This window comes from Rhizopus delemar, genomic scaffold, assembly GCF_000149305.1.
Source record: "Rhizopus delemar RA 99-880 supercont3.1 genomic scaffold, whole genome shotgun sequence".
In the NCBI taxonomy this organism is placed as follows: Eukaryota; Fungi; Mucoromycota; class Mucoromycetes; order Mucorales; family Rhizopodaceae; genus Rhizopus; species Rhizopus delemar.
Window position 1 is genome coordinate 4,211,502 of NW_027137827.1, and position 26,782 is coordinate 4,238,283.

The following is a 26,782-nucleotide window of genomic DNA, read 5'->3' on the forward strand; positions in this document are numbered from 1 at the left end:
TTTTAGATCCTTATTTCCTAGCATTGTGTAACGCAATGAAGGATAGGCCGATAAGCATATATCATCAAGAAAATAAAGCTGAAATTTACATGTATTTCATACAGAGAGCTCTATGTAGGATTCACAAAGGAAATCTATGCATTGTCTTTGGTATTTTTTTTTACATTTTAGTTTACATACTAAGAATAAACTTTTCTTATTTTTTCAGTTATAAATCCATTATGTATGGGCATATATGTTCTCGCATAATATAATCTTTTTTTTTCTTTTGAACCTCTTTATCTCAAATGTAATTATGTTTGATATGAACATTTGAATTGGGCATTATATTTAGACTATGATTCTATTTTTTGGCTGTTGTCACTAAAATTGACACTATTCCAAAAAAGGAAAATGTAAAGAAGAAATGATTTCATTCTGAAAAGTCTCCAAAAGGAAAATCCTTTAAAGACATAGCATGTTTAAGATGTTCATTTTTTTTTTGATTGCACGATACTTTTCATTGGATGAAGTAATAGTTTAATAATATATAGGCAGCATAGCTTCATATAGCTACTGCCTTCATGCTTTCATTGTTTCTTTCTCTTTTTATATGAAAGAGAAAGCAAAATTTCTGCAGATCGTTATTACTACAGTTAAACTTCAGGAACCTTCTAGTGGAAAGAGAAATCAGACCTTTCCAATCCTTTTTTTTTTTTTTTTTTTTTTTTTTTTTTTTTGCTTGGACCATGATTGGATTGAAATGACTTCATAGAAATTACACTTTGTTTAAAAAATAAATAAACACTAAAAAGGTAAAATTCCAGTTGTCGTCATATAAGGATAATCGCTGCTATAAATTGTATATAAATACAGCAATAAATCAAAGTGGATTGTACGCATATCTATTATATATTAAACATACAAATATAAAAAAAAAATAATAATGGGATCTGTATTTTCTTGTCTAAGTGGTATTGTAAACTCGATTGCTTCTCTTATCTCCAGTGTGGTTAGTGCTATTGCTGGTTTCTTCCAAACAATTATCTCTGGTATCACTCGCTGTATTGTTGGTATATTTAATGCTATTGCTGCTTTGTTGACATGTAGATGCTGCGGTGGTGGTAGACGAAGGGCGGCAGTATAACATAATGAACTATACAAAAGAAGAAGAGGAAGAAGAAAGAAGAAAAAGAAACCTTATAAATTCTACTTTTCTAATTTTCTTTTTTTTTAACCATGTATATATGTGTGCTTATATATTATCCCCATATAAATTGTATTCATTATATTACCATTTATTTAATAAACAATAAACTTAAATTTTAAGAAAATGAAAAAAATATAACAAATGTGATTCTTTTGACAAAGGCAATAATTTGATTTGACTGAATTAGTCTTGTTAAGGTTGTCTATTGACAAACAGGCAAAAGATATAGTAATAGTAAAGATAAAATATAGCCAGCATCAAAGAGGAGCAACTTGGGTTTCTTTGTAGCTATGAGGGACAGTTGAAGATGACAGTATGAAAGAGATGCATGATTACCATAAGCTCTCCTACCCCTTTATTGCTATGCCTCGTTTTTTGGGCTATCAAAATGTTCTTTTTTCTATTGCGTTTTTTGATTCATCATTGGTTGTTTAGATCGCAGTCTGATGTAAGGTCGCCGAAAGTTATAAAAAGAGCTCAATCTCTTTATCTTTTGCTCGTCGTCTATTTCATTGGAAAGAAGGCAGGTTGCTGTGACGTGTGACATCATCAAGGTCTCTGGGGATGCTCGTTTTATAGGAAATAATTGCTTGGGTCATGTCCTGGGTTTGTACCTTTTTTTTTATAAAATATACACAAGACTGTTTTATGTGCTGGCTTTATATTTAAATAATACGATGCTTTATCTTGTCAATAAAGACCTTTTTTTTTAACATTTTTGAACTCAAAGGACTATACAAGTGAGATAAGTTTATACTATGACTAATATGATATCTGCGTATATCTGATGAAGCTTTGTCTAATAATAGATTGGCTATACTTCTTTTCTATTGTTTGTGTGCATTGAGCGATATGCTTTTATTACTATTACTTTGATCACTCTTTTCGTCCCTAGTGTCCTATTTTCTTGACCAAAACGGATGCTAAGGTTTTATGTGGACCTGAATGCTCGCACTGCCTTGAATAATGACGACTTCATTCATCCTTTATAAATTAGACTTGTGTATGATCATCACATAACTAATAATGGTCTCTTGATGGAATTGACTATGGATCATGTTTATATATAAGTCTTTGGTATTTCATGTCTCTATCAGATCAAAAAAGATACAGGATCATGTTCATCCTGATCGACTTCGATAAGTTCTTTCATATTCTAGTGTTTTCAGGACTTTTGTTGTCTATAAACTCAGTTTGTTCTTTTGAATTAAATTGTGATTCAATATTAGTAGACTTCTTATTCAATCATATTCATTGATGATGAAAGTATTAATATCTATTTATGCTACAATATCCCAATATGTCTATTATTTGAGTACTCTCTTTAATGAAATTAAGTCTGTTTGTGTTCTTCAATTTCTATAGGAGGACAGGTAACTGATATCAGTAGATTTCTTTATTCCAATCTATGCTATGTTTTGTGGACTGCCTCTGTCCTTTTCTCTTCCTTGGTTGTCGTTAAATCTGTGATGTCTTTATACTTGATGTGGTCAGTTTTCTTTAACAAGGTATTATCACAAAATGTTTGTCTTGAGCACTAGGTAGACAAAGAGCCTTGAACAGACATAAACAATAAGCTATTAATAAGAGTCTTGTATTCAAACGAAAGCAGCAGAAGGAGATGGTTACAGACATGTGTTGATACTGAATTCATTGTTAGGAGATATCAGAAGGCATGTAACAGAAAACGATTCATACGCTGTACTCAAAATAGCCGATGTTTTTTAAAGAATAAGTAATGTTACAGTAACTAAAAGACCATTTACTAGAATTTGTCCAGCATCCTTTGTATACAATGTATTAAGGATGACTTTGTTCTAGTGAGAATATTAAAAATGATGTAAAATACAGTTTGAAAGACAAACAAATGAATTTTAGGATTAAAAGGTATAATATATGGAACTATTAACTTTATAGGCAAATATGTATATAACTGGTCCCACAAAAACTGTTTGTAAACAAAATAAAAAGAAATAATCACTCAACGCTGTGAATGAAAAAAGAGCTATTTTCTGTAAAATACAGCTCATCACATGCTGGTGATACGATGGTAATAGAGACATTTAGGTATTGTGAGTTAAATTGAACTATTTATTGTTTGGGTTGAGATACACTAAAAACAGTTGCATATAAACAAAGCAGTGTAATGTAATGATTGAAATAAGAATGTTATTTTAGATTGAAGCTTCATTTTCTATTTTCTGAAATTGTGCTACTTTCTATAAAAGAGAGAGAGAGGGAAACGATTAAAAAAATATTTAAAAGAGTAGATAAAGAAGTTTAATTTCGTTTTATTGACGATAAATAGGATTTGATCTGCATCATTCGCTAGTATGATTCGATTACTCAGCACGGAAATAAAAAATAAAAATAAAAATACCGGGTATTAGTGCTTCCTTTATTACCTCAACAGAGAGCAAGTATGATAGCAAATCTTGAGCACTTTTTCTTTTTCTTTTCTTTATTCTACATAAAACAGTATCTTCCCTTTTTGCATTTCATTCCTTTAGTTTATACAACTTTTTGTGAGTGTAAACTGGCCAGTGCATAACGGACTTTTAATGTCGGTAGACGCAGTAGTAATGCATGATTCACGTTTTTTTCTCACTCTTTTCTTCTTTATTATGAAATAATGGACAAACTAAAGTCTAATGGACAGTTGAAGATAATTGTAGAAAGCGAAAATTTAGTGATGCATGGTTCATCCACTGAATCAGCTGGATGTGTATTAAGAGGCACTTTACAATTAAGCTTACAAGATTCAATGAAAATAAAATCGATATCAATGCAGTTAGAAGGAAAGATGATGGTGTCATTTATGGAAGGTAAAGAAAATGATGCTTTATATGCTTATTAAAATAATATTAGACAGTAGTCCAGAAAAACTATTTAAAGAAGCAAAAACAATCATTCAACACACTTGGGTCTTTTTACCTCCGTCAGTCAACCTATTTACTTTCAAACCAGGAAATTATACTTATGAATTTGAGCTTCCTTTACCTGGAAATATACCAGAATCTGTTGAAGTTCCTCGCTTATATAAAGTAAATTATCAACTGAGAGGACTAGTAGAAAGATCTAGGTTTATTCCCAACCTGTCCATCTCTCAACCTATCCATCTCTCACGTCAGTTACTCTTATTTGAACCCGAGTTTACAGAGCCTGTGATTGTGTCAAACGACTGGGGAAATAAACTAGAATATGAAATCACCTTACCCACCAAAGTCTATACACGCGGTGATAAAATTCCAGTCACGATTCGCATCACACCCTTCACAGATGGTCTTCATGTACGCTATTTGACATGCAATCTAAAGGAGTACGTTGTTTATAAGGATCAAGACGGTAGAAGATCCTCTAAAATACATAGTAGAATACTCCTTTCAACAAAAGAAGGTACCTTTCGTAGACCACAACAAAGTAATTTTATTGAGTGGAATATGGTACATCAATCAACCATACCTCAAAATGCTCACGATGATATTCAACATGAAAGAGTGAGAATAAAGCATAAACTGAAATGTGTTGTTTCATTTGTAGACACAAGTGGACAAATGTTTGAATTAAGAGCCTCTTTACCAATATTAATTTATTCAATGAACAATACCGGATTACCTTCCTATCAAGAAATATGGCAAACGTTACCTTATCAACCCAGATATCAACTATGGCCATCTTATAATTTAACCCTACATCAACCTCCTACTTATGATGAAATGATGTGTATATAATAAATAATATTGGTTTATTTATTGTGAAACATAATTAGTCAAATTTTGGATTCTTTTTTAAAGCAGCTCTTTTCTTTTTTTTTCTTTTCTTCCTTCTTCTTTCTTTCTTTATGACTATAATGAAAGAATATTATGAAATATTAAAAGTATCAAGAGACGCGAGTGAGCAAGATATCAAAAAAGCATATAAAAGACTTGCTTTACAATATCATCCGGATAAAAACAGTACTCCTGAAGCAGAAGAAAAGGTAATATTGAATTTACTCTATCATCACTCACACTTTTTATAGTTTAAAGATATTTGGTAAGTTAAGGGTAGGTTAGTTATAAATAATAATACTTTATTTAGTGAGGCCTATGAAGTACTCTCTGACCGTATGAAATAGACAACAGTAAATGAAAATTATATTAATTTATTTTATAGCTCGTAAAAGACAAAAATATGATTACAGAAATGATCAAGACGATTTGGATTATGCTGATGTGGATTCCTTTTTTGGTTTTCATGTAAAATATTCAACATAACTCAACGTTCTTATTTCGTATATTAATTAAACCACCATAGTTTCATAGACCTCAGGATGTGTTTGACAGCTTCTTTAGTCAAATGAGCAATCCACCCTTCTTTTATGGTAAGCTGATTTCCACTGCCTTTTCATCATTTCTCATTTGCCTTGATAGATTTTCATCATCCTGCGTATTCTATGCATGAAAGTCCATTCTTTGGTATGCCACGTCCATTTTCTTATAATTCTTTTATGGATGTCTGTACTATGCCACCTGGTCCTTTAAGGACATCATCCTACTTTAATCAAGGTGCCATTCGTGGTCAACCTGGTGGTAATACGAGTTATTCAAGGTCGGTAACGACAACAACAAGAATTGTGAATGGTAGACCAGAAACAGTGACTGTTACTAAAATTACAGATGAAAATGTAAGTAAAGGAAGAATAGGAGGAATGAATTAACATTTTGTTATAAAAAAGGGTACAAGGGTAACAGAAGAATATGGAGGTAGAAGCAATAACTATAACAGCATCGATTTTTAATTATTCACAAAATAAATGGATTTAAACAAACATTTTTCAAATACATTTACAAAGTGCAATACTAAAATACAATTGATCTAATCTCTTTGTCTCATCACCTTTTAAGACCGATTGTAAGGCGTTTGAAAATGTCTTGCTATCAATACTCATAATAGTACCAAGCAATAGATTTCCTAGTTCACCAACTCGATTTATGTTTTCGACAGACAGCCAAATTTCTACAATGAAATGTGCCTTCTACTGTTATCTGTAGGTATTTAAAAAGAAAAGGTTTGGTGGAGACAAAGACTGTAAAGAGAACACTCAATACAATGTGTGCAAGGCAATAATAAAGTGGTAAATGCCATCAAAGAGTTTATTGAGTGTCTGGTTCTCTTTCTTTTCTTTTTCTCTCTATTAATTTCATTCGACGTCGACGTTGATTATAACGACAGTAGTTCCTTTTGATAAACTTGAACAAATTTTTCATGCTTTACATCTTTTTCCTTTGTAAAGAATGGTTCTATTGCTATTTTTGTGGTTGCATTAAATAGTTCTTGAATAATGTGTTGTAATTTTTGACCTGTTTGTTTAAAATCAGGAAACTATTTAAAGGTGAGTTACGTTCGACTGTAAATTAAAAACTTACAGCATTTGCTTCCAAAAAGTACACGTTCGAATCTTGATCGATCAAGAAATCAATACCAAACAATTCAAATGCGTTAGGAATAGCTTGAAATGTTGTCATCTCACTTGTACAAGCATCAAACACGTCAGCCAAAATATCCTTCATCTGTTTAAAGATCTCCTCCTTCTTTTCAATATCTAATTCCCAAAATAAATTGACAGACTCGCTTTCCACAAAACCGTCTTCTTCTGTTTGAATGCAGGTATTTGTCAAATGAATCAAATTATCATCCAGACAGTTCATGTCATATTCTTTCAAGGCAAATAGCGCCAGCATGTCACGGTAAAGATAGACTTCGATATTCGATTTAGCAAGTACATACGCACGAACGTGGAATTTGCGTTGGTTGACCAGCAGTGGTTTATCGACATATCTTTGAATTACCCATTCACGTATCTGACTCACATCCTCTGCATCTTCATCCTCTTCATCGCTTTCTTCCTCTTCTTCAAAGATATCTCGAAGTTGTTCAATTGTATTAAACACCTTGATACCAGCAGCCTTATTTGCAAGACTTGGCTTGATAATAAATGAATGTCCGCCTTCTTGCAGATCCCTTTCTACCTCAAATACTTCATTCATTGCTTCTTCAAAATAATCAACATGATCCAACTCAAATTGCCAAGTCTCTGGGATAGCCTTTTTCAAGATACTTTCTGGGTGCTTTGAAAGATATTTTGTCACATTATACGCAAACTGAGCCTTACGAATCAATCCCTTTCGAATACAATAAGCATTGGCTAAACTGTCATGGCGTGCGACGAGATCCCAATTGATCAGTTCATATTCTAACCACTGAACTGCAGTCATCTCGTCTTCGGGTGTTGTCTCGGTTTCATTAATAACAAAGTCAAGTGAAGAGTTTTTTAAGGCTTGGACAACGGCTTGATGCGTATATAGCTCATCAAGATGAACACTTGCTTTGATGGACATTCTAAAAAAATACAGAAAAATGTTTGTGTTGCAGTCACTAAAAAGAGCAAGCCTCAGTTTAAGGATTTTATTCAGTGAAGTCTATGAGCCAATAAGACTATTTCCCCTCCCTTCCTTTTTTTTTTCAAGTAGAGCACTACATAAAATAAAGAGGGCAGCATAGTTTGCTATTATTTTACATATTTCTAAACAAGTCTTACAATATTTATTTTTTATTTAAATATATTTTTTAAAAAAAGGTTGCCAAACTCTTCGTTCACTAAAACTTCTTTAAGAAGCTAAAGATCCATCCTCCACAGGACGTAGACCTGGTTTGGCGTCGTGGAAGAAAAAGTAAATGTTGACTGTCTTTATCGTTCCTGCAACTGTATGGTATAACAAGTGGCCGTAAATCGCACCAGGACAGCATGTGACTAATCACGATATAGAGAAGTACGTTACCCTATACGCCATCCTATAGTGGCCGAACCTAGAACTTGCCCAGCATAACCTGCCCATAGGCGCAGAAACGTAAATCAAGATCAAGTGACCAACCCTTCCTTGTGGAGTAAAGAAAGCAACAATCAATGGGCCTTTTGATCAGACAATTATTTACCTCCTGGAAAAGACTCCTGAAACCTGTAGGTTCTCTGCGTTCTTGAACTTTTCTTTACATCCATAATCGCAGAGAGTTTGTGGTTGTGGTTACTCCGGACGTTGCTTTCTTTCAAAGAAGTGGTAAAGAAGAAAAAAAAAAAAAAAAAAAAAAAGAGCAGAAAAAAAGTTTAGGGAATTTTAATAAAAATATGAAATTGTACAAGTGATGACGAAATCTTAATTTTGATTGGATAAAATTATAAATCGTTAAATATGATTGGATTGTTTTTAAGCTGTATAGGAAACCATCGTCAAAACGCGTCTTGTATTAAAAAATAATGAGAACGGCAGAGTCTTCAACAAACAAGCCCACGTTTTTAATATAATTTGTAGAGCAAAGGCTGTTTTTGCTTATTGTGAGATGAGATAATAATAAATAAAAAGGTTCTCACTGAAAGAAGCAGTTCAACTTGTTTATTACATAATGTCTATTATTTTTTTGGTTGCTTTATTTTTTTTGAATTAATCCTTTTACTTTAACATCAAAAGATTCCTTGTTTGCAACTTCTTTGCATGCTCTATTGTACACTTGGTTTGCCTTTTGTAATTTGTTTTGGGAATAAAGATATGAGAGATAAGTAATATAAGGTTCTGTGATAAATGTGTAAGTACGTATTGTATACATGATCATTGTTTATTTTTACCTTCTTTGTCAGCACTATCTAAACCTATTAACTTTTCAAAGAGTGGTTCTACATGTTCTGGCCCTGTTTCTGCATCCCCAAGTTGATTCTCAATTTCTAAGCATCTCATAATAAATTGATAGGTGGGATAGGAGTTCTTTAATATCTTTTTATATACACTTCTTGCAAATTCAATGCCTCCAGTCTTTGAAGCCCATTCAACATAACTTGATTGTATCAAAATTCTGATTTCATTACGATCCGCTGATTCAGCTGTCATTGAAGGCAAAAGCATCGTAACTCTATCGCAAGCTTTAGAAAACAGACTATCAATTTCTTCAGTGCTCAACATTTTCTTCTCGCACTGATCAAAGATCCAGTCCTTGTATGATGTCCACAATAAGAGTGATTCAGGGTTGGCTTCTAATCCTTGTGCATATATGCTTGACTGAGCATCTGTATCGGATAACTGTATTTTGCATGACCAAAGTAAACTTGAATCCTTGTGAGCCTTCAGACCCTTTTCTACTACATTCTTAGCCTTTTCGAAATCCTTTTGGTTCATAATAAATTGCGCCCAGTCTTCATATAATTTTTTAGATAACGAATTCTTTTTTTCGCATGCTTTAAATGTTCTTTGTGCCAATTTGGTCAAGTAGAGCTTCAAGTTTTCTTCACCTGCTATTGTGTACCAATTCAAAATGAATCTAATGTAATGCTCACTCATTTCCGATCCAGGTAAATCATTCAATGCACCTTCATATTCTTCAACACATTTTCTTAAAGCAGGAATAAAGGCAGGATCTGATACTGATATATAGTCTCCGCATTCATCCTTTCCTTCGTCGCGAGCTACAAATAAATGTCTTTCGGAAAGATAAGCGCGTGCGGCTGGAACTTGATTCATATCACGGCGAATGGTTTCATAGATATAATCAATGTGCTTCTCAGTATTGGTGAATTCACGATAAATGTCGATAAACTTTTTGCGAAATTCAATTTTTTGAGAAATGGCTAAATCATATTCAATCATTAATTATGATTTGCATACCAACTTTTTTTTATACCTTGAATAGCATTATCGTAAATAATCTTTGTCAAAAGACCATTCAAAATAGGATTATTGGCCTCTTCCAAAGTTTTGGCCTCTTCTTCAGATAACTTCAGTTTCTTTTCTTCACCCTGTTCCTCTTTCCATGCATCATATTCTTCTCCAGTAACAGTTGGAAGTTGGATATTGTCTTCCTCACTCACATCCACCTGCATTGCATCAATATCCTTCTTTTCATCTGCTTCTTCATCAATACCCAAAATACGTCTTCTAAGTTTGATTTTTTCGATATATATCAGTTCCAAGCGGAAATACTCATGCCATAACAATTCATTCTCGGGCATCAAACGAATGGCTCTTTGCATTAACGTTCTGGCTGCTGCTATGTTCGAGTTGTGCTCATTCTCCCAAGAGGCGGCCATGATCCATAGTGAGGCATTCATTGGGTGATATTGAATAGCTCTATATTCACAAATTAGTTTTCTAAAACTGCTATTTCTTTTTGCTGCACTTTACTGGACAAAGATACCAGATAAGACATTGCTTGAATCATTCTTTTTTGCAAAATCAATATATTGCAACCACAACGTAATGTCACCCGTAAACTTTTTTGTGGCTCTTTTAAATAGACCATAGATGCGTTTGATACCAGAAAACTCCAAGTTTTTTTCTTTAGGATCTAAAATGAGACCTACAAAGAGAAAAGTATAAGTCGTCGTCTTTCTTTTTCTAATCAGATCTTTACCTAAACGCTTCATTCTCTTTTTACGAAGTTCTTCCAGATTCATTTCATATTCAATACTTCTCAAAAAATCGATTTTTTGTTTAATACGACGGTGTAAAGCATATTCAAAATTAGTACGTTTTTTAATGATGGATTTGATCTCGACCTGCAGCACGAAAAATGTCAATTAAAAAACCAATTTAAAATCATTGTCTTAATTTACTGGTGTAAATATCTTTTTGTGTTCAAGAGCTTCAAGCTCAGGAAGCATACGTTCCAGTTGATATTGTACTGATTCAGCCATGTTGTTTTTTACAAGTTAAAAAAACAAGAAAGTTTAATGAAGCAAAAGACTGTTATTTATTATAAGCCACACACATCTCATTATCTTAAAAGGCGGCATTCAAAAAATCGAGCAGCTGTGAGCGATTTTGGTCTTCCTTTTTATCCTTGGCCGTTTTCTTAACCTTCAATTTTAACTACAAGGTTGCCCATGAGCTGGCTTGAATAGCACAATGCGTTATGTACACATACCTTTTTTCCTGTGATCGCATTTCTTCGGTCCTCCTGACACATAATCATTTAATTAATTGAAAAAATGTTTCCAAATACCCTGTCTCGCCCTCAATTTACCTTGTGTTCTTTCCTGTGCTTCTTCTTGTGTGATTTCTTTCTATGCTTCTTTTTTTTTTCATCTAAAAGGTACAGATTATATAATCAGAAAATAGCATCGTTTTGTTTTTAATTCACACCTTCAGAAGAATCACTACTGATACTACTGCTACCACTATCACTACTTTCGTCATCAGAAGAATAATGTCTTTTCTTTCTCTTTTTTATATCTTTATATATTTGTGGATTATTTATATGTCAACAGATTGTATGTTTTATTCGATGGTTTTGTGTTCCATAGAAAGGAATAAAGTGAGAAACGTTGTTTTTATCAGAAAGTTTTCTTTCCAAGCATATTTTACCACGATCGTATTTATCTCGTCTTTCAAAAGAACGTGAATGTCTATGTTCATGTCGACTGGGTGATCTACTTTTACGTCTGTATGAATCAGGCGAACGATATCTAGAAGCTGATTCCTCTACAGAAAGTTAAGTTTATCAAATTACTATACACAAGAATCCTACTTTTTCTATCAGCCATTCTTTGAGTTACAGTGACAAAAAAGTATTTTTTTGAAAAAAAAAAAAAACCTGACCCCTCATGAGAATGAACGAAAGGACAACTATATATACACTACAAACACCCTGTACATGCACTCTTAATAATCAAGATGAAATTTCTTGACAAATGTACTAATGAAGTAAGTACAGTCATTTCTTCCTTTTTTACAGTTTATTTTGCAAACATTCAGAATGAGTATACGGCCTTTCTTTACAAAGATGGACAAGAAAATATTGTTGATGAGCATGGAGTTGAGCCGATAGATCTTGTAATTGATAAGCTGTTTGCAATTGAAACAGTAAGCTCTCGTGCTCAATTTTTAGTGAATAAACCTCCAGAAAGACCTTCTAATTCTGCAATGCATCCGGATGCAGATAAAAGAAATAGTGGGGATGTTGTTGATATGGAATCATACAATAAATAACGCTATATATTTTATTCTGATGACGAATAATCTAGATTTTTCTACCTATTTTTTTTTAGTAAAAGCCTAAGTGCTTCTGCTGTTGTGAGACAATTAGGAATTCATATTCGTGTAGTCCAAAGATGAGTAAAACGCTATTACAAAGATTCCGAAGGCGTTTTCGATAAGTAGAGAAAATCAGGTTGTTATCGTATTCTTGAGGAGGAGCATAAGTATTTTCTTTTAAATTTCATTGATGAGAATCCTTCTACTGTTTTAACTGAGATAGTAGAAAGTTTAACACAACATTTCATTGGACTTGAGTTTTTTCATAGCACTGTTCATAACTTTATGGCAACTGAATGCAATCTATTCATTAAATAAGCGCAATTCCACCCTGTGGGAAAGAAATGGCGGAGAAAAGATGCAGCAAAGGTACGATTGGATCCATAAGTGGCAGCAAACTGACTTGGATTTTACAACAAGCTACATCTTTTTTGATGAATCAGCCTTGCATATTAATCTGAATCGAAGTATGACTTGATTAAAGAAGGGAACGCCTCCAGTAGTTACAATGCCGACAATTAAAGCAAACACAATATCAATCTTAGATGCAATAAATGCCATCGGCTTAACTGATATTAGTTTGAGAGTTCCAAAGTGTATCAAAAAGAGAAAGCTTGGACAAGAGGCTAATGGTTATAGCACAAGAACAGTGACAGGGAATTATTTGAGCTTTTTTAAATGCCACTCTTGATAAAATGGACAAGTATTCAGAAATAAAGGGACATTACCTTGTCATAAATAATGCTCCTATTCATAGCTCAACAGATATAGAAAAGTATATTCACCGTCGATGATATCGGCGAGTATATCTTTCTTTGTACTATCCTGAACTGAATTTAATTGAGCGATTCTAGTCCGTTGTCAAGAGTAAAGTGAGACAAAATGAATTTTTGGAAAAAGGATCATTAATGGCCAGAATTAGTGAAGCATGCGATAATTTATATAAGTGGCTTCAAAGACTTTATTTCTCGTTCTGTTAAATAATTAGGTAAGTGCCTCAACAAAGAAAGGTTATAAAAATTTCATTTCAAATTTAGGAAGTCAAATTTTGGCGAAGAAGCACTTGGTTTTTGAGATATTTGCAGATAATAAAGTGGGAAATAAGAATGAAATAGTGCCTTAAAACCTAGTAAATAAGTCTCTATGTTTCTTCTTTATTGGATTTAAAGACGAGAGGGAAGATCCAATTAATCAAACTACGCTTTTATATAAAAAATGGAATTATCCAGGAACTAAATTGAATTCAAGGTCAATTATGTAATCGAGCTTGATGAACAGCCTAGATTTTTTATATGATGAATATTAGAAAAGAGCCTTAAAGAATATGTGATAAGTAATATTATGTATTCAATATTTATTATTAGATGGCAACATCCTTAACATTTTGTGAGACAGCTCATGAGAAGCTGACCATGTGGGAATCTATTACGAGTATCTGTAGGATGAAATTGATCTAATTCAAATAGGATAGAACACATAGTTCATCAGCAAAGGATACAAGGAACAGCTGCACGATTTGAATAAGGAACCTACCAATGAGAGATTTAAAAGAAACTACAAAGAGTTGTCAATAGTACCAAGCATTTGCAATCAACTAAGCATGTTGAGGCAGTGAATTTCATGTTTTTTAAGTGTTCGAGTCGGATGGAGAGGACAAGGATTGGTTTTACCTTCAGGAAGCCACCAAAGACACCATTTTATGCAATAGCTACATTCTACTCTTGTCAATGGTAATCAAAAGATTGAATTAAAAAAACTATCAGCAAACAACAAGAAATCAGTTTTAAACATTTGTGTGTATTTTTTTTTTTTGAAAACCCAAATAAAACAAAGATGAATGAGTTTGGAGTTAATAGCATAAATAGCTCTATAATTATGACTGTCAAGTTTGCCAAAGGAATAAAGTTGAGCAATTTAAAAAAAGAGCTTAAAGATGATTATTTTAAATTTACAATAATGTTGCTCTGATAATAAAAAAAACCTTTACATTATAGCTCATACCATCGTCCATGAAGCTATTTGATTTGCTTAAATAAGACGTTGATCATAAATAATCTTTCTTTCTTTGAGAAAGACTGTTACATCAAAATATTACTAAATAAAAAGATCTTTTCCTTGCTGAGATTGTTGAAGTTGAAAAATGAAAATATAGCGGCATAATTAATATAAATGGATTTTTTTTGAGTAAAGCGTCTCAATAAAAGGAAACATATTCTTCCTTATCTATCATCTTTAAAAATAATATAACCTATTAACATAAAAGCACCTTCCACTGCATAAATATCACATGCCTTTCCCATAACAACTGTCACTTATGAAGTTAGAAAAAAGCAGTCAAAGCCTTATCTGAAAAGTATAAATAAGATCGCTATTCTGACCTTTTTTCTCCTCTTAACTAATCACTAACCACTAACCTTACTTTAAAGTAAAGGTTTGTGTCATAAAACATATTATATTTTTATAACAGATTTATGGTATTGTTTTGTGGCTTGGTTTATGGTTTGTTTTTGGTTTGGCTCGTGGATCAAAAACCTTTCGAATTACTGGATGCTGCAGCTGAAGGTGAGGAGAGAGAATGTTTTCATCCTGCCTGAAAGGGACGCCTAGATGGTGGGAGTTTTTTTTTACCAAAAACTGTCGTGGAGCAGACTAGTTTTTAAAATTTGTCTTGGCCAGGCAAATTATTTTTTAAATTAAATGCAAATGAAAAAAAAAAAAAAAAAAAAGTGCCACATGTCAGCATTCTTCAGAAATCATATTGTTTGTTTCTTATTCATAGTATGCAATGCAACAATAGTGAATGTTTTAATTATTATAATGTATAACTCTGCCGTAAGTATAACGTCTATTTAATATCTTTAATACCGTGCAGCGGCAGTATGATTTCTTTTTTCTTTTTTTTTTACTTCGAAAAAAAGTTTAACCAAGTAATTATGCTGTTCACCATTGCTATTGAAGCATATACTAATGATTTCAAACTTTAATATACTCACTTCCATGTCTGCATCTAAAATATGATGATTATTTTCTTTAACTCCATAATACACTGAGCTCACTCTATAAAGACATGTGTTTTATCGTGTAAATTTGACTAAGAAAAGACAATACCAATAATAATAACAAGTCTTTTTTTTTTGAAGTCAAAATAAATTATTTTCCTGAAAAAGTCGAAGCTAAGAAAGATAACTTGAAATGCGCATCATTATTTGAATAATGGTGAATCTTTTGAAAAAACTAACCCAAATAAAGCTTTAAAATATTTTTCAAAATTACCTACTATTGATTGAACATATATGCATATAAAAAAAAAATGAGAGTTTCAAACAATTAAAGAAGAGAAAATTATCACTAGGTCACCCAAACCTTTTATTTGAATAGTACCTGTTTATATCACATACAGTGCGGAAATTGTACTTTACAATAGATATATCATTTCAGAATCTATACATTTTATATAAACATCAGTCATCGCTCTAAACCTCTCATTTAAGCATTATTATAATAATAAACTTACTCTGTATACCTGAATAGATACGCTTAAACAAGATATTTTATTTACAGGCTTAAATGGGCACGCGATATTTCAAGACATCATAATTACCCAAGCCAGATCAAATGCAATATAGAAGAAGATAAAGGATCCCTTACGAGAGCAAGGGCAAAAAAAAAAGAGAAAACGACACAGGGAGAGTAAAAAGTAACTTGTGAATAAATCACTATTTGGAAAACCTGAATAAATACAGTTCTAAAAAAAAGCGTCATTTTCAAACTTCGACACTGTCGATCATGTTTGAAACCACATTAAAAACTATCAAATATGAACATAATACTATGCTTAGTCGTTTTATTTTTTTTCGCCATCACATGAAGAAGTCCCACATAGATCCACTATTAATTGGTTATATTTTTAGAGATTTTTTCGTCAACGTTTATTAGCTTTTATTTCGAAATTTCCATCCAAAAATACCTTTAATGATCACAAAAAATACTTGAAGTCTACCAATATTGAAGGAATTATAGAGTGTTTCTATGCAATAAAATATCTCAAACGAGACTTAAAGTTGTGTACAACATGCATTTTCTTTTGTATTTCAAAGATCTTTTATTTTTCTAAAAAAGGAATTTCTCGTGCAATGTATAGCCATAAAAGACGATTTTTTAAGTGTGCAGCGACATCAAAATTATAATATGTTAAAGTATACAAGAAACACAGAAGCAGCTCAATTTTCATTGACAACTACAAATATCAATCTGAGTGTATAATAAAGTAGCATTATACCCTTACACAGTGGTAAGACAAATCTGATATGGTCTGGTTCAGAAAAAAAGAAGAAGACTAGATTGAGAAGAAATATAGACACAAATGTGTGTAATTAAAAAATCGAAAGAAAAGAGTATAAGTTAAGTAAGAAGGATACATTTATTCAAAAGACAGCTTCTGTTCGTTATACCTTTATTCATTAACTGGTTTAAATAGACTAAATAAAGCAAAGAAAAGTAATACTCATCTTGCACCAAACTTGAGGTCTTACAGAACATCAGATTTGGTTTGTTTTACAAACCTTATTAAACAAACTTGCTTTTCTTCTTCTTTTCTTTATTCTTAATGACACAGTTTAAAGTCTTGATTGTTGGTGGTGGCCTTAGTGGCTTGATGCTTTCCAATGTCTTAAAGAGCCAAGGTATTGGCTGTGAAGTTTTTGAACGAGACTCGGATCCAGATGCACGTCATCAGGGTTTCTCTACCACTTTCCATGAAGGACTCAAAGCCCTCAAGGAACACATGTCAAAGGATCGATTGCAAGATTTTGGCAAACAAGTAGGAGTGGATCATGAAAATAATGCTGGTGGCATATCTTTCATGTTCTTTGATAGTCAAAGAAACCTAGAACTTGCTTCATTTGAATTGCCTGCCTATCAAGGGTATCGTATCAATCGAAAACGATTTAGAAATTGGCTCTTGAAGGGTGCATAGGAGACGGTTCGCTGGAACAAGCAGGTGAGTCGCTATGAGGAATTTGAAGATCGAGTTGAGGTTATCTTTAAGGATGGAACACGTACGGTAGGAGACCTTCTTGTGGCCGCAGACGGTTGTTTGTCTATCATCGCTCGTCAATTGCTCGGAGATGAAAAGTTCAACCAGCTCACACAGATCAACCCTATCCATGGGTATGCCTGCTGTCGTTGGATAACAGAGAGCGAGTGGGAACGGATCGCAAAGAAAAGAAATCAGATCACGATTGTTGTTGGAAAGGCAACGGATGATGTGAGTTTCAGTTTATTTTTCTCGTTGAATAGAATTGACCGAAGTCGTGGTGAGCCCTTTGAGGTCTTTTGGTTTCTCAGTCGCACTGATCAAGAACCTTTACTCATCGCTCCAGATGGTTCAAATCAGACTAAAGTCCTGAATACTCTTAAATCATGGGCTTCTTCAGCCTATGAAGGCGCTTACAGACAATTGATCGTTGGAACTCCTGATGATATGCCTGTCAAAAGAATCACCATTCGAGAAAGAGAGCCTGTCTATGATCTTTTGATGTCCCCTCACCGTCGCGTGGTCTTGACGGGAGACTCAGCGCATCCAATGACCATGTTTAGAGGAAACGGTGCGAATCAAGCTATTCTGGATGCAGGCTCATTGGCTAATGAAATAAGAAATATTGTCTTTAGTCAAAAATCACTAAGTAAGGCTGTTGATGACTATTACAAGGAAATGATACCGCGCAGTCGACAAGCCATAGTCGATTCTCATCTTACTGCTGAAATAATACATAATCAACCGGATGAACTAAGTCGCTTGATTAGTCGAAGAAAGAAAAAAGAAGTATAAATGACAAGCATTCATTTTTTTTTAATTGAATTAATATTTGTAGACAAGAATTTCTACTTTTACGTGTTTAATAAAATGTCCTACAGTCACTTTTTTTTTTAATATGGAGCGCCAGAGCAGCTCGGGCTTTATTGAAGACCATGATATAGCCATAGTAATGTTTTTGGATTTTAGATTCTAAAACCACTTAAAAGGGATCATGGCAGTTTAAATACTTAAAACCATCCTTTTCCCTCATCTTGTATTTGCTCCTTTGCTGCTTTTATTAAACAACCCATGACATCCGATAGTAAGCTTGATAGCACGAGTTACATTAAACGATTTGAACATTCTAAAATTTAGTTGTGCTATTATAGGAGGTCTATAGTTTGCCAAAGTTTCAAGGCCTAGGATTTGTAATATCGCCGGTACTCGTAACGAGGCATGTATACTACCATTAAAGAATATGAGATAGCTGGCATCGTATAAATAAAATAGGATCAGTTATCCTGAGGAATGATTTGGTGGAGATCAATGAGCACTAGTAAGCGACCCAATAAAATTCTTTTCATGCCTTCAGGTGGAAGTCGAATATGATGCTATCAAGCCCAATACTAACATTGTTATTAAACGCCTGAGGGTGGAAGACCCCCAATGAAACATTCATGTAAAAAGTAAAAACATACGAATGAACATGCCTGTACAGCGGTTAGAGGCAAAAAAAAAGGAATCGTGTGATTAGGTTACTCTGGAAACTGCCCGTTTCACCTGAAAGCCTGACTTTATAGTATTTTTTTACTTTACAGTAAACCCTATAGCCAGCCACTTCTCTCAAAATTTGGTAAAGATTCTTCCTCTTCACAGTGTGAAATCTACTCTGCCAACACTAAAGAACTGCGGCACTTCCTTGTGTGTTGATCTAGTAAATTGAGGGTATGGATTGATGTTTTCAATTTTTTAACCCACATCTCACTTTCTCTCAAGGCGATATGTGTTCTATTCTCTGATCGTTTTAATAGTTTTCTTTTGCGGATAATGCTGATACCTGAACCCTCGACTACTCCGTGGCCTCAGCTATCTGGCGAACACATTAGGGATTCACTATTGATTGTTTTCCTTTTATCGACAAACAACTGGTCACTAGCACTACAATGCAGTTTACCATATTCAAAAGGGATAGACGCGATTTTGACTAGTATGTTCAATCGCTTACACTGCTTTTTTGGCTCATACTGCTTTCAAACATATGGCTCCTATTATATTTTATAAATAAGCTAAGCTATTTTTTTTACATAGTAAGATAAAAACCCAAGCCTATTCTATATTGGAAAACTAAATATCAAATCGTTTGCAGAGTTGACTATAAAACAGTATCAGTTTGCTCGACTGCTGCTCCAAATAAGCTTTAATTATATGGCAGCTAACATCAACTTATATGACATTTGATATATATGCGCATTTATCATAGAATATTCGATATCTTAAACAAAATGCCTCTCTGGATGCATTTTATTTATATTTTAATAGCATTGAGGTTAAAGCGCATTTCATTTTGCTAGTATCCAATAAATCAGCATATCTAGAATATCATGACCCTATTCATTTCCTGTCCAACCATTTGCTTTTGGAGTTCAACATTTACTCTTGTGCTATTCTCTAAATTTCTACACAGATACTAAGCACTATTGAGATGGATGACCAAGAACTCATTGTTTGTACACAGTCATGTCTTTCATGGACTAGTTTTCACTGGAAGGCAGAAAGATCCTCGCCTTTTTGGCCAAACCAAAATTGCACTTATGCCCGTGTTTATATTTTGTTATTCGCAGACTCGATATGAAAATCATCTCATCCTGCTGACACGCACATTGTTCTTTTCCCCTTTGAGCTTTCTTTATTTTATCTTATTCTTAGTAAGTCATTTTCAAAGTATTTTCACATTTTTCATGTACATTTGTAATCATAATTTTTGAAAGTCTTGATCTTTTTTGAAAATAGGAGAACCTAGTTTATGAAGATTAAGCTCTTGCCCTCAATCTAACGCATAAAATGTTCAATTCCGTTTTTTTCATGAATATGGACCTTCCTTTTATGTTCTTGATTCATACCTATGAGGGGACATTATTGACGCCCCACATTCTCCCCTTTTCTCTATTGCGATTTGTCTGCAAGTTCAAGGAGGTTTCTGTTACTTCTTAAGGATAATTTAGAATATTCACTCCTATATGCAAGCCCTTATGCCTGAATACCTTTGAAAACACTTTAATACACGTGCATTTAAGAACAAAACACTGTTTGATGTATTTAACTAAAAAGACGATAATTTTGCACTATAATTTTAATAGCTTTGCTTTTTATCAATATGCATTAAAGATTCAAAAGGGAAAACACTAAAAATTATATATTTTTTTTACAAATTTTTTTTAATTTCTATGAAAATGAAAGTGTACATGAAAAAGCAATAATAATTTTAACACATTTGTTGCTGCTATATTTTAAATATAAAATTATAAATTAGAAAGTATAAAAGGAGGGTTTTTAAGCAAGGACCATGAGACCCATAAGAGCAGCAACTAAGAGAGATGCATTCAATTGCACAGAAGTTCCAGCACTTTTGGCAGCAGATGTAGATGAACCATTGGAGGTAGAGACACTGGCGCCATTGATGGCTTGTTCAAAGGTGGGGAAAGTAATAGTGGTTTCTTGATAGGGGTTGGTGATGTTCATACAGGTAGCAACATCCAAAACGTGGGTGTAAGCCTTCTTGATTTCTTCATAGTGGTTCATGAAGAAAGTCATGGTCATGTTGTTGATTTCGTGAGACAAGACAACGTTACCAGTGTTGGCAAAAGTACCGTTGGAACCCATCTTGATGAAGTCTTCATAGTTTTGGTTGACGGTTTCAGCGGTGATACCAGGAGTTGTACCAGCAGCCCAATCGTCAGTATCCAAGTTCCAGAGAATAGCGGTCAAGTTCAATTGAGTAGCAATCCAACGGACACGATCATCGATATCACCTTGAGCCTGTTGTATGTTTTAGTATTTTTTTTTCTCTCAAAACTATAAAAACTTACAGGACGCCAGTACTTGGGAGTAATACCAGTGACATATTTAATAGCCTTTTGAGTAAAGTAAAGTTCAGCAAGGACTTCTTGGTTAGTCAAGGTAGTCATCAATTGGTGAGACCAGGTGTGACCAGCAATGTGGTGACCATCCTTAACACCACGGAGAGCACCGTAAGGCCAGTTGAGAACGTTGGAACCAATGTAGAACATGGATGCCTTCAACTTGTTTTGTTCAAGATAATCATAGAAAGCATTGTGAGAACAGTTGGGTCCATCATCAAAGGTCTAGACAACGAAATTAGTATGTTGCACAAACGTAAGAAACTAATTATATTTACCAAACCCCAGACATCAGGTTCAGGACAAGCGTAAAGATCAGCATTGATACCTTCAGTCTTAGGTGTCTTACAAGTGGTACTAGACCACCAACAGGCAGGATCAGTGGCAGTGTCATAACCAGTCATGTCAAGACCACCAGTGGTAGCACTGAGGGTTCTGACAGGGAAATTGGGGGCCTTTGTCCAATCAATAGAGTTATATAATGCTTGGAACTCGGCACTTGTGTTCATTCCGTTAGAAGTAGCAGTTGTCCAGCTGGTAGGCCATTCAGCCTGGTTAATAGTATAAGGGGATTGATAATAAGTACATTCTTTTGCAGGGTCGTGAGATGTAGTTTGTTCAATAGCAGGGATAGTGATATTGGTGGGATCTGTTTTACTTGTGAAATTGGTTGTAACAGCGTTAACACTGGCAATAGCAACAGCTGAGAAGATGGCAGTTTTCCAGACCATGATTATTTTAAAAAAGGGAGAAAAAAAGGAAAACTTAGTTGAAAGAAGAAGAACAAAAAAAAAGGAAACTGATTCAGTTGAGTCAATTTATATCCAAAAAAACACACAATAAAAGCTTAGAAAAAAAAGAAAGCTAAGCGGAGTATATGTTTGATCCCAAAAATATATTAGAATTGAGATTTAAAAGTAATGGATCGTTTCCTTTTTTTAACTCAAGCTTTTTTATATTTTTAGAAGATCAAGCGTCACACTGAATCACTGAAATCTGGACTTGATAAGGCTACTTATTCTACTTTCTGTTCCACTCCTCATCCTTGATTTCTGTTTGACTTCAATACCCCCTTCGCCCCCTTTCTTTTTTTGTGTTGTCTAATCCCTCCTGAAAATTTTCAGATTTTTCCCCTTTTTAAGAGAAACATAACATATCGGGAGAGTGGTAGATACTGCGCCCAGAAGTAATAAGCCCAAAGCAATTTTTTTTTCTACATTTTATTAAAATTCTGCTTTAGATTAGTGCAAACCAAAGTTCAACGTGCTATTTTTAATTCATATGTCTTCTTTTTAGTCTAATAATTTAGCTAGTCTTGTTTTTTTTTGCGGACAGAAAAAAAAGAGTGTATAAAAGGGTTTTTTTGTTACTAAAAAAAATTACCCATGAGGAGATCAACACACTAGAATCCTTTCATATGTGAATTTTCTTGGCTCTTTTTTTTTTGTGTACCGGGATCACACTTTAGGATTATTACTATTTTATTGATCGCAGACGTTTACTTTCTAGCTTGAAAGAATCTGTTTCGATTAACTTTCATGTTTTTTTAAGCCCATTTACTTTTGTTTTCTTTTGCTCATACACATATTGGCTTGTCTTTTATTTTATAAAAAAAAGGCTATTTTTTAAAAATAGTTTCATGACGTGATACAGTTTTTCCAAATTTAAGTCATTGATCGCCAAACGCGGGACCTGGTATTTTCATACTAAATAACCCAATTGTGAATCCTCTCTCACAAAAAAGCATGCTGATAATTAAACTTGTGTTACCTTTTTGATTTTACCCGGCAATCAACCTGGAACCTGTTAATATAAGAAAAATACAAAAAAAAAAAGAAATAAACTGATCAAGTCTTGTTTCTTTCAACTGATAAAGAAAATGAAAAAGCGTTTGTGTATTTGCTTGAAAAGAAGATGATGATTTTTTATCTAATAAAGCAACAAGAATTTATGTACCACCGAAACTAAGGGCTTCGAATTCATCAGTTAAAGGAATTTAATTAATATTTAATCGTTATTGCCAAGTATTGTGTAAATTTACATATTTTCAGCAAGAAAAATACTTTATTTAAAGCATACAAGGTCTGAATTTTTTTGTTTGGCTATTATTTTGCAAGTATCCATTGTATGCTTGTCAAAATTGGGCTGAGTGAGCGTATATTTATGCATATTTACAATGAATGAGTTGGTATCAGAAATACTGAACTGTGATTCATTTTTTTTTTATTTGTTGTCATAAGAACAAAAAGGGAGCATATCCCATGTTAAAATACACGCAAATACTTTTCATTAGAATTTGGTAACTATGAACTGGAAATCAAGCTAGTAGTTAACTATATCAAGTGAAAAAGTATGATTGTAACCATCATAAAACATTAAAATGGATATCCTTTCCTTATAATTAGCTTTTCTATTATCAGAACTTTTATTTCCCTAATTGTTTCCTTCCTCTTCATCATTCATCCTTGGCAACGGAACTACCTTTGGGCAATAAGATATCCGACAAGACTAACTAACTTCTTTTTGAGAATTAGTTATCCGTTTTTGTAAATAATTATACTATTTTCAGAAATAAGTTTCGTGTTTACTTGTCGCTTTCTTGTATATATTGTATTATAAAGCTTGTAGAAATGCGATTTTACTTTCTAGAAATGGTGTATTATTTTTTTAGGTGTCAACTACGCAATAATGAGCTTATGCGGGCTGTATGTTTTATTTGGTTATTTCAAAATAATTTTCCTATTCCAGTGTTCCCGATGCTATTTATTTGAAGTTTTAAGTCTGGCCAATTAGAAAAGTATTATTTTTCAGCTCAGTTTTTCAGTCACCCAATTAGAGGTTTTTCTTTTTCAATCAGCAATTTTTTATTTTTCTACACAAATAAGGTACTGGCTGATAGAGTACCGAGAGACAGTACAATACATTATGCTGATGCTCAAAGAGCCTCTTTGTAGGTCGCCAAACTTGATTCAGACTTAAGAAAATCTGAGTAATAACGACAAAAATACCTAATATATTACTCTGTCAGAATCAACTTCATTAATACTGTACCTATCCAATAAATAAAGTTCTCAAAATTTCTAATCAGTGCATTTCCTAATTTGGTAAGAACCCGGCTAAAGATAATTCAGGAATGCTTTAAGTGACCAAAAAAAAATTAACAAAAAAGACATGTATAAAAAGCAACTATCATAAGATACCAAGTATGAATAATATCTATTTCAAGGAAAATGAATTGAGTTTAACAAATATATCTTTAAAGGGTAAGAAACTACCGGCATGCTGATCTTCTTTTGTAGGGCAATCTTCATTTAAGTAGTACGCTTTCATGGCTGGGGTTACTTTGGTTCTTTCTTGAAGATACTCGATAAACCTGTCTTTGTTGACAGTTGAAGATTTGAAATGTAATAGGGAAAGCTAGGCTGCGATCACTTTGTCTCTCTTCAAGTTGTTCCTGAGCTTCCTGAATTTTCTGGGTTTAGTCTCGATTGCTTTTTGGTTGCTTGTATATCTGTAAATCATTTTATTTCAACAGTGCTCATTTCATGCATACAGTAAAGCAAGTCTCGACGGCCAGGATCAATTAATACACATTTGCCAACACCAGCCAACAACTCTTCTTTTCCGAACTTCTCAACGTACTGGAATTCGTCTGCTTTAATAGACTTTGACTTTCCGCCACTGCTGCCACCTTTCTTCTTCGTATCGTAGTTTTGATTTAGCAATGACACATCTACACCATCTGTGTATATCGTACCTGTAAACGTTATGGATTTTCTTTCTCCTTGTGGCTTCATCACCTTTAATGTAACATCAAGAGCGGCTCCCCATACTACTTCTTTATCCAAGTGGCTGATGATAGAATTCTTCAAGATTTGAGTATTTATAATATATGTATCAATCGCCATGTACAATGGTATGAAGCCATTTCTTAATGGGAAGCAATTGAATGGTTTGTTTTGAAGCGCTTTGCGCATGCTTGATAGTCTATAGTACGCTTTTATGTGCTTCAGAGGGTTAGCTTTGCAGTCGTAATAGATCAAGCCTTTTTGCAAATCAATAATCTGCCGAATATGAGTCAAAAAGATTACGGATTATATCTAAATCGTTCGAGGAGAAAGAATCTTTAGGCATATCTTCAATGTTTCTTGACGATATATCCAGATTGTCCTTGCTTATCTGCTCTGTTATTGTCTTTATAGTTGCCGCAATCTCTTTCTTTATTCCCCCGTTCTTCTTCATCTCGCTTTTCAATGCCTTGATTCTTTCGCTCTTCTTTAAGAGCACTGTAGAGATTTTGAGAACTTAATTTATTTATTGGACATATTGATTATGCTAGTGTAGGAATGAGATTCTATAATATGAAAATGTGCAATGCTTTGGTTAATCAGTAAATAATAATTATTGCGTCAACGGTTCAATATAAAAGTGCAATTCAGCTTTCTATCTTTTTCAACTTTCACAAATTGTCGAAATCTTTTATAGTTGGCACCTTGCTTTTTTAATCGTGAAGCATCATCATTTCTTGTCATGCATTATTTGTAGACAGCTTTGATTGATAGTATATCTTCAATATTCGCAACAAAGGACTTCATTTGACTTAAAGATGAAGGAAGAGAGATTGAGGCAACTTCAAACATAGTATCTAAGCCTTCTGCAAGCAATGTGGTAACATATAAGGTGACTTGAAAACCTGTTCAATGCTTGTTAACCAATTATTCACTTATTTTACCTTAATCCAATTACATACTAACCACATGTATTCCTAGGATGCCTTTGAATGATGCTTCGTCAATTGCTTCCTTGCTGAAATAGGCAATTTTCATCAAATCACATAGTAACGCATGTGTGTCTTTGTTTTTGTCTTCACCTTTCACCTCACCAACAGAAATTGAGTAATCAAACTTGGAATCTACCAATACCATTCCAGAAATGTCTGAACGTTCCTGTACTTTAACATTAGACCTATATTGAAATAATTATGAACATTAAGTTAAAATTTAAATAACCCAAGATATATTGTTAGTTTACCAAACTAAGAACAAATCCTTGTCAGTGTTTTCAATCAACGGTCTAATTAAAGCATCAACGTACGTACAACATAGATTGCTTTCTTGAGTTAATACATTGCTTTTTGTGTGAGGAACTCGTTCGATCCTGTATAATATAATATCAAGTGAGTTAAAAAAAGAGCAATTGCATAAAGTTTGTTGTGTTCCAAATATAATCATTGTATAGCAACCAAGCATTATTAACGATTGATAGTATGAGTATATGGAAATTTAGACCTATTAACATATATGTATATCTACCAAAATAGACTGGTGAATGAGGAGCAAGTGCTTATATTAAATTATGTAAAAATCTGCACAATAGAATATAGCATTTAACCATCTGCATAATGTTATGGGCATTTCGCCATCCACATAGTACATATATTAATGTCTACACTGTGAAAAGTATACAAACTCTGGACATATATTATTAAATAAAGCCATAGGTAACTTTGGGTTCTATTGAAATCTCCATTTTTATTTTTGTGAACAAAACAAAGCTTTCAACTTACAGGTTTCTAACAATAACATATCATTCACGACGGTAT

General features: G+C 33.4%; 9 protein-coding genes across 9 annotated transcripts; 3 read left to right on the plus strand and 6 right to left on the minus strand.

The window, feature by feature from the left end:
- Window positions 1-925: 925 nt before the first annotated feature.
- RO3G_01622 (uncharacterized protein) lies at window positions 926-1,126 on the plus strand (the record flags this gene model as incomplete). Its single annotated transcript, XM_067656213.1, has 1 exon — window positions 926-1,126. One exon carries the CDS (start codon window positions 926-928, stop codon window positions 1,124-1,126), a length of 201 nt encoding a protein of 66 aa, XP_067512314.1.
- Window positions 1,127-3,821: 2,695 nt separating this feature from the next.
- RO3G_01623 (uncharacterized protein) lies at window positions 3,822-5,969 on the plus strand (the record flags this gene model as incomplete). The annotated part of the gene is made up of 9 exons (XM_067656214.1): window positions 3,822-4,014; window positions 4,058-4,912; window positions 5,068-5,168; window positions 5,211-5,224; window positions 5,270-5,295; window positions 5,345-5,427; window positions 5,486-5,552; window positions 5,602-5,855; window positions 5,907-5,969. The coding sequence occupies 9 exons, from the start codon at window positions 3,822-3,824 to the stop codon at window positions 5,967-5,969; spliced, it is 1,656 nt and encodes a 551-aa protein (XP_067512315.1).
- A 422-nt stretch (window positions 5,970-6,391) lies between these two features.
- On the minus strand, window positions 6,392-7,569 carry RO3G_01624 (uncharacterized protein; the record flags this gene model as incomplete). The annotated part of the gene is made up of 2 exons (XM_067656215.1): window positions 6,392-6,553; window positions 6,598-7,569. 2 exons carry the CDS (start codon window positions 7,567-7,569, stop codon window positions 6,392-6,394), a joined length of 1,134 nt encoding a protein of 377 aa, XP_067512316.1.
- Window positions 7,570-7,839: 270 nt separating this feature from the next.
- On the minus strand, window positions 7,840-10,907 carry RO3G_01625 (uncharacterized protein; the record flags this gene model as incomplete). The annotated part of the gene is made up of 9 exons (XM_067656216.1): window positions 7,840-7,982; window positions 8,165-8,187; window positions 8,223-8,272; window positions 8,681-8,796; window positions 8,850-9,842; window positions 9,896-10,341; window positions 10,396-10,570; window positions 10,625-10,769; window positions 10,827-10,907. 9 exons carry the CDS (start codon window positions 10,905-10,907, stop codon window positions 7,840-7,842), a joined length of 2,172 nt encoding a protein of 723 aa, XP_067512317.1.
- Window positions 10,908-11,344: 437 nt separating this feature from the next.
- Window positions 11,345-11,756, minus strand: RO3G_01626 (uncharacterized protein; the record flags this gene model as incomplete). The annotated part of the gene is made up of 3 exons (XM_067656217.1): window positions 11,345-11,445; window positions 11,578-11,694; window positions 11,741-11,756. The coding sequence occupies 3 exons, from the start codon at window positions 11,754-11,756 to the stop codon at window positions 11,345-11,347; spliced, it is 234 nt and encodes a 77-aa protein (XP_067512318.1).
- Window positions 11,757-16,852: 5,096 nt separating this feature from the next.
- On the plus strand, window positions 16,853-18,076 carry RO3G_01627 (uncharacterized protein; the record flags this gene model as incomplete). The annotated part of the gene is made up of 3 exons (XM_067656218.1): window positions 16,853-17,213; window positions 17,334-17,415; window positions 17,545-18,076. The coding sequence occupies 3 exons, from the start codon at window positions 16,853-16,855 to the stop codon at window positions 18,074-18,076; spliced, it is 975 nt and encodes a 324-aa protein (XP_067512319.1).
- Window positions 18,077-20,593: 2,517 nt separating this feature from the next.
- On the minus strand, window positions 20,594-21,911 carry RO3G_01628 (chitin deacetylase 1; the record flags this gene model as incomplete). Its single annotated transcript, XM_067656219.1, has 3 exons — window positions 20,594-21,079; window positions 21,130-21,405; window positions 21,459-21,911. 3 exons carry the CDS (start codon window positions 21,909-21,911, stop codon window positions 20,594-20,596), a joined length of 1,215 nt encoding a protein of 404 aa, XP_067512320.1.
- A 2,712-nt stretch (window positions 21,912-24,623) lies between these two features.
- Window positions 24,624-25,157, minus strand: RO3G_01629 (uncharacterized protein; the record flags this gene model as incomplete). The annotated part of the gene is made up of 2 exons (XM_067656220.1): window positions 24,624-24,691; window positions 24,734-25,157. The coding sequence occupies 2 exons, from the start codon at window positions 25,155-25,157 to the stop codon at window positions 24,624-24,626; spliced, it is 492 nt and encodes a 163-aa protein (XP_067512321.1).
- A 558-nt stretch (window positions 25,158-25,715) lies between these two features.
- RO3G_01630 (uncharacterized protein) lies at window positions 25,716-26,615 on the minus strand (the record flags this gene model as incomplete). Its single annotated transcript, XM_067656221.1, has 4 exons — window positions 25,716-25,873; window positions 25,931-26,145; window positions 26,212-26,337; window positions 26,572-26,615. The coding sequence occupies 4 exons, from the start codon at window positions 26,613-26,615 to the stop codon at window positions 25,716-25,718; spliced, it is 543 nt and encodes a 180-aa protein (XP_067512322.1).
- Window positions 26,616-26,782: the final 167 nt, after the last annotated feature.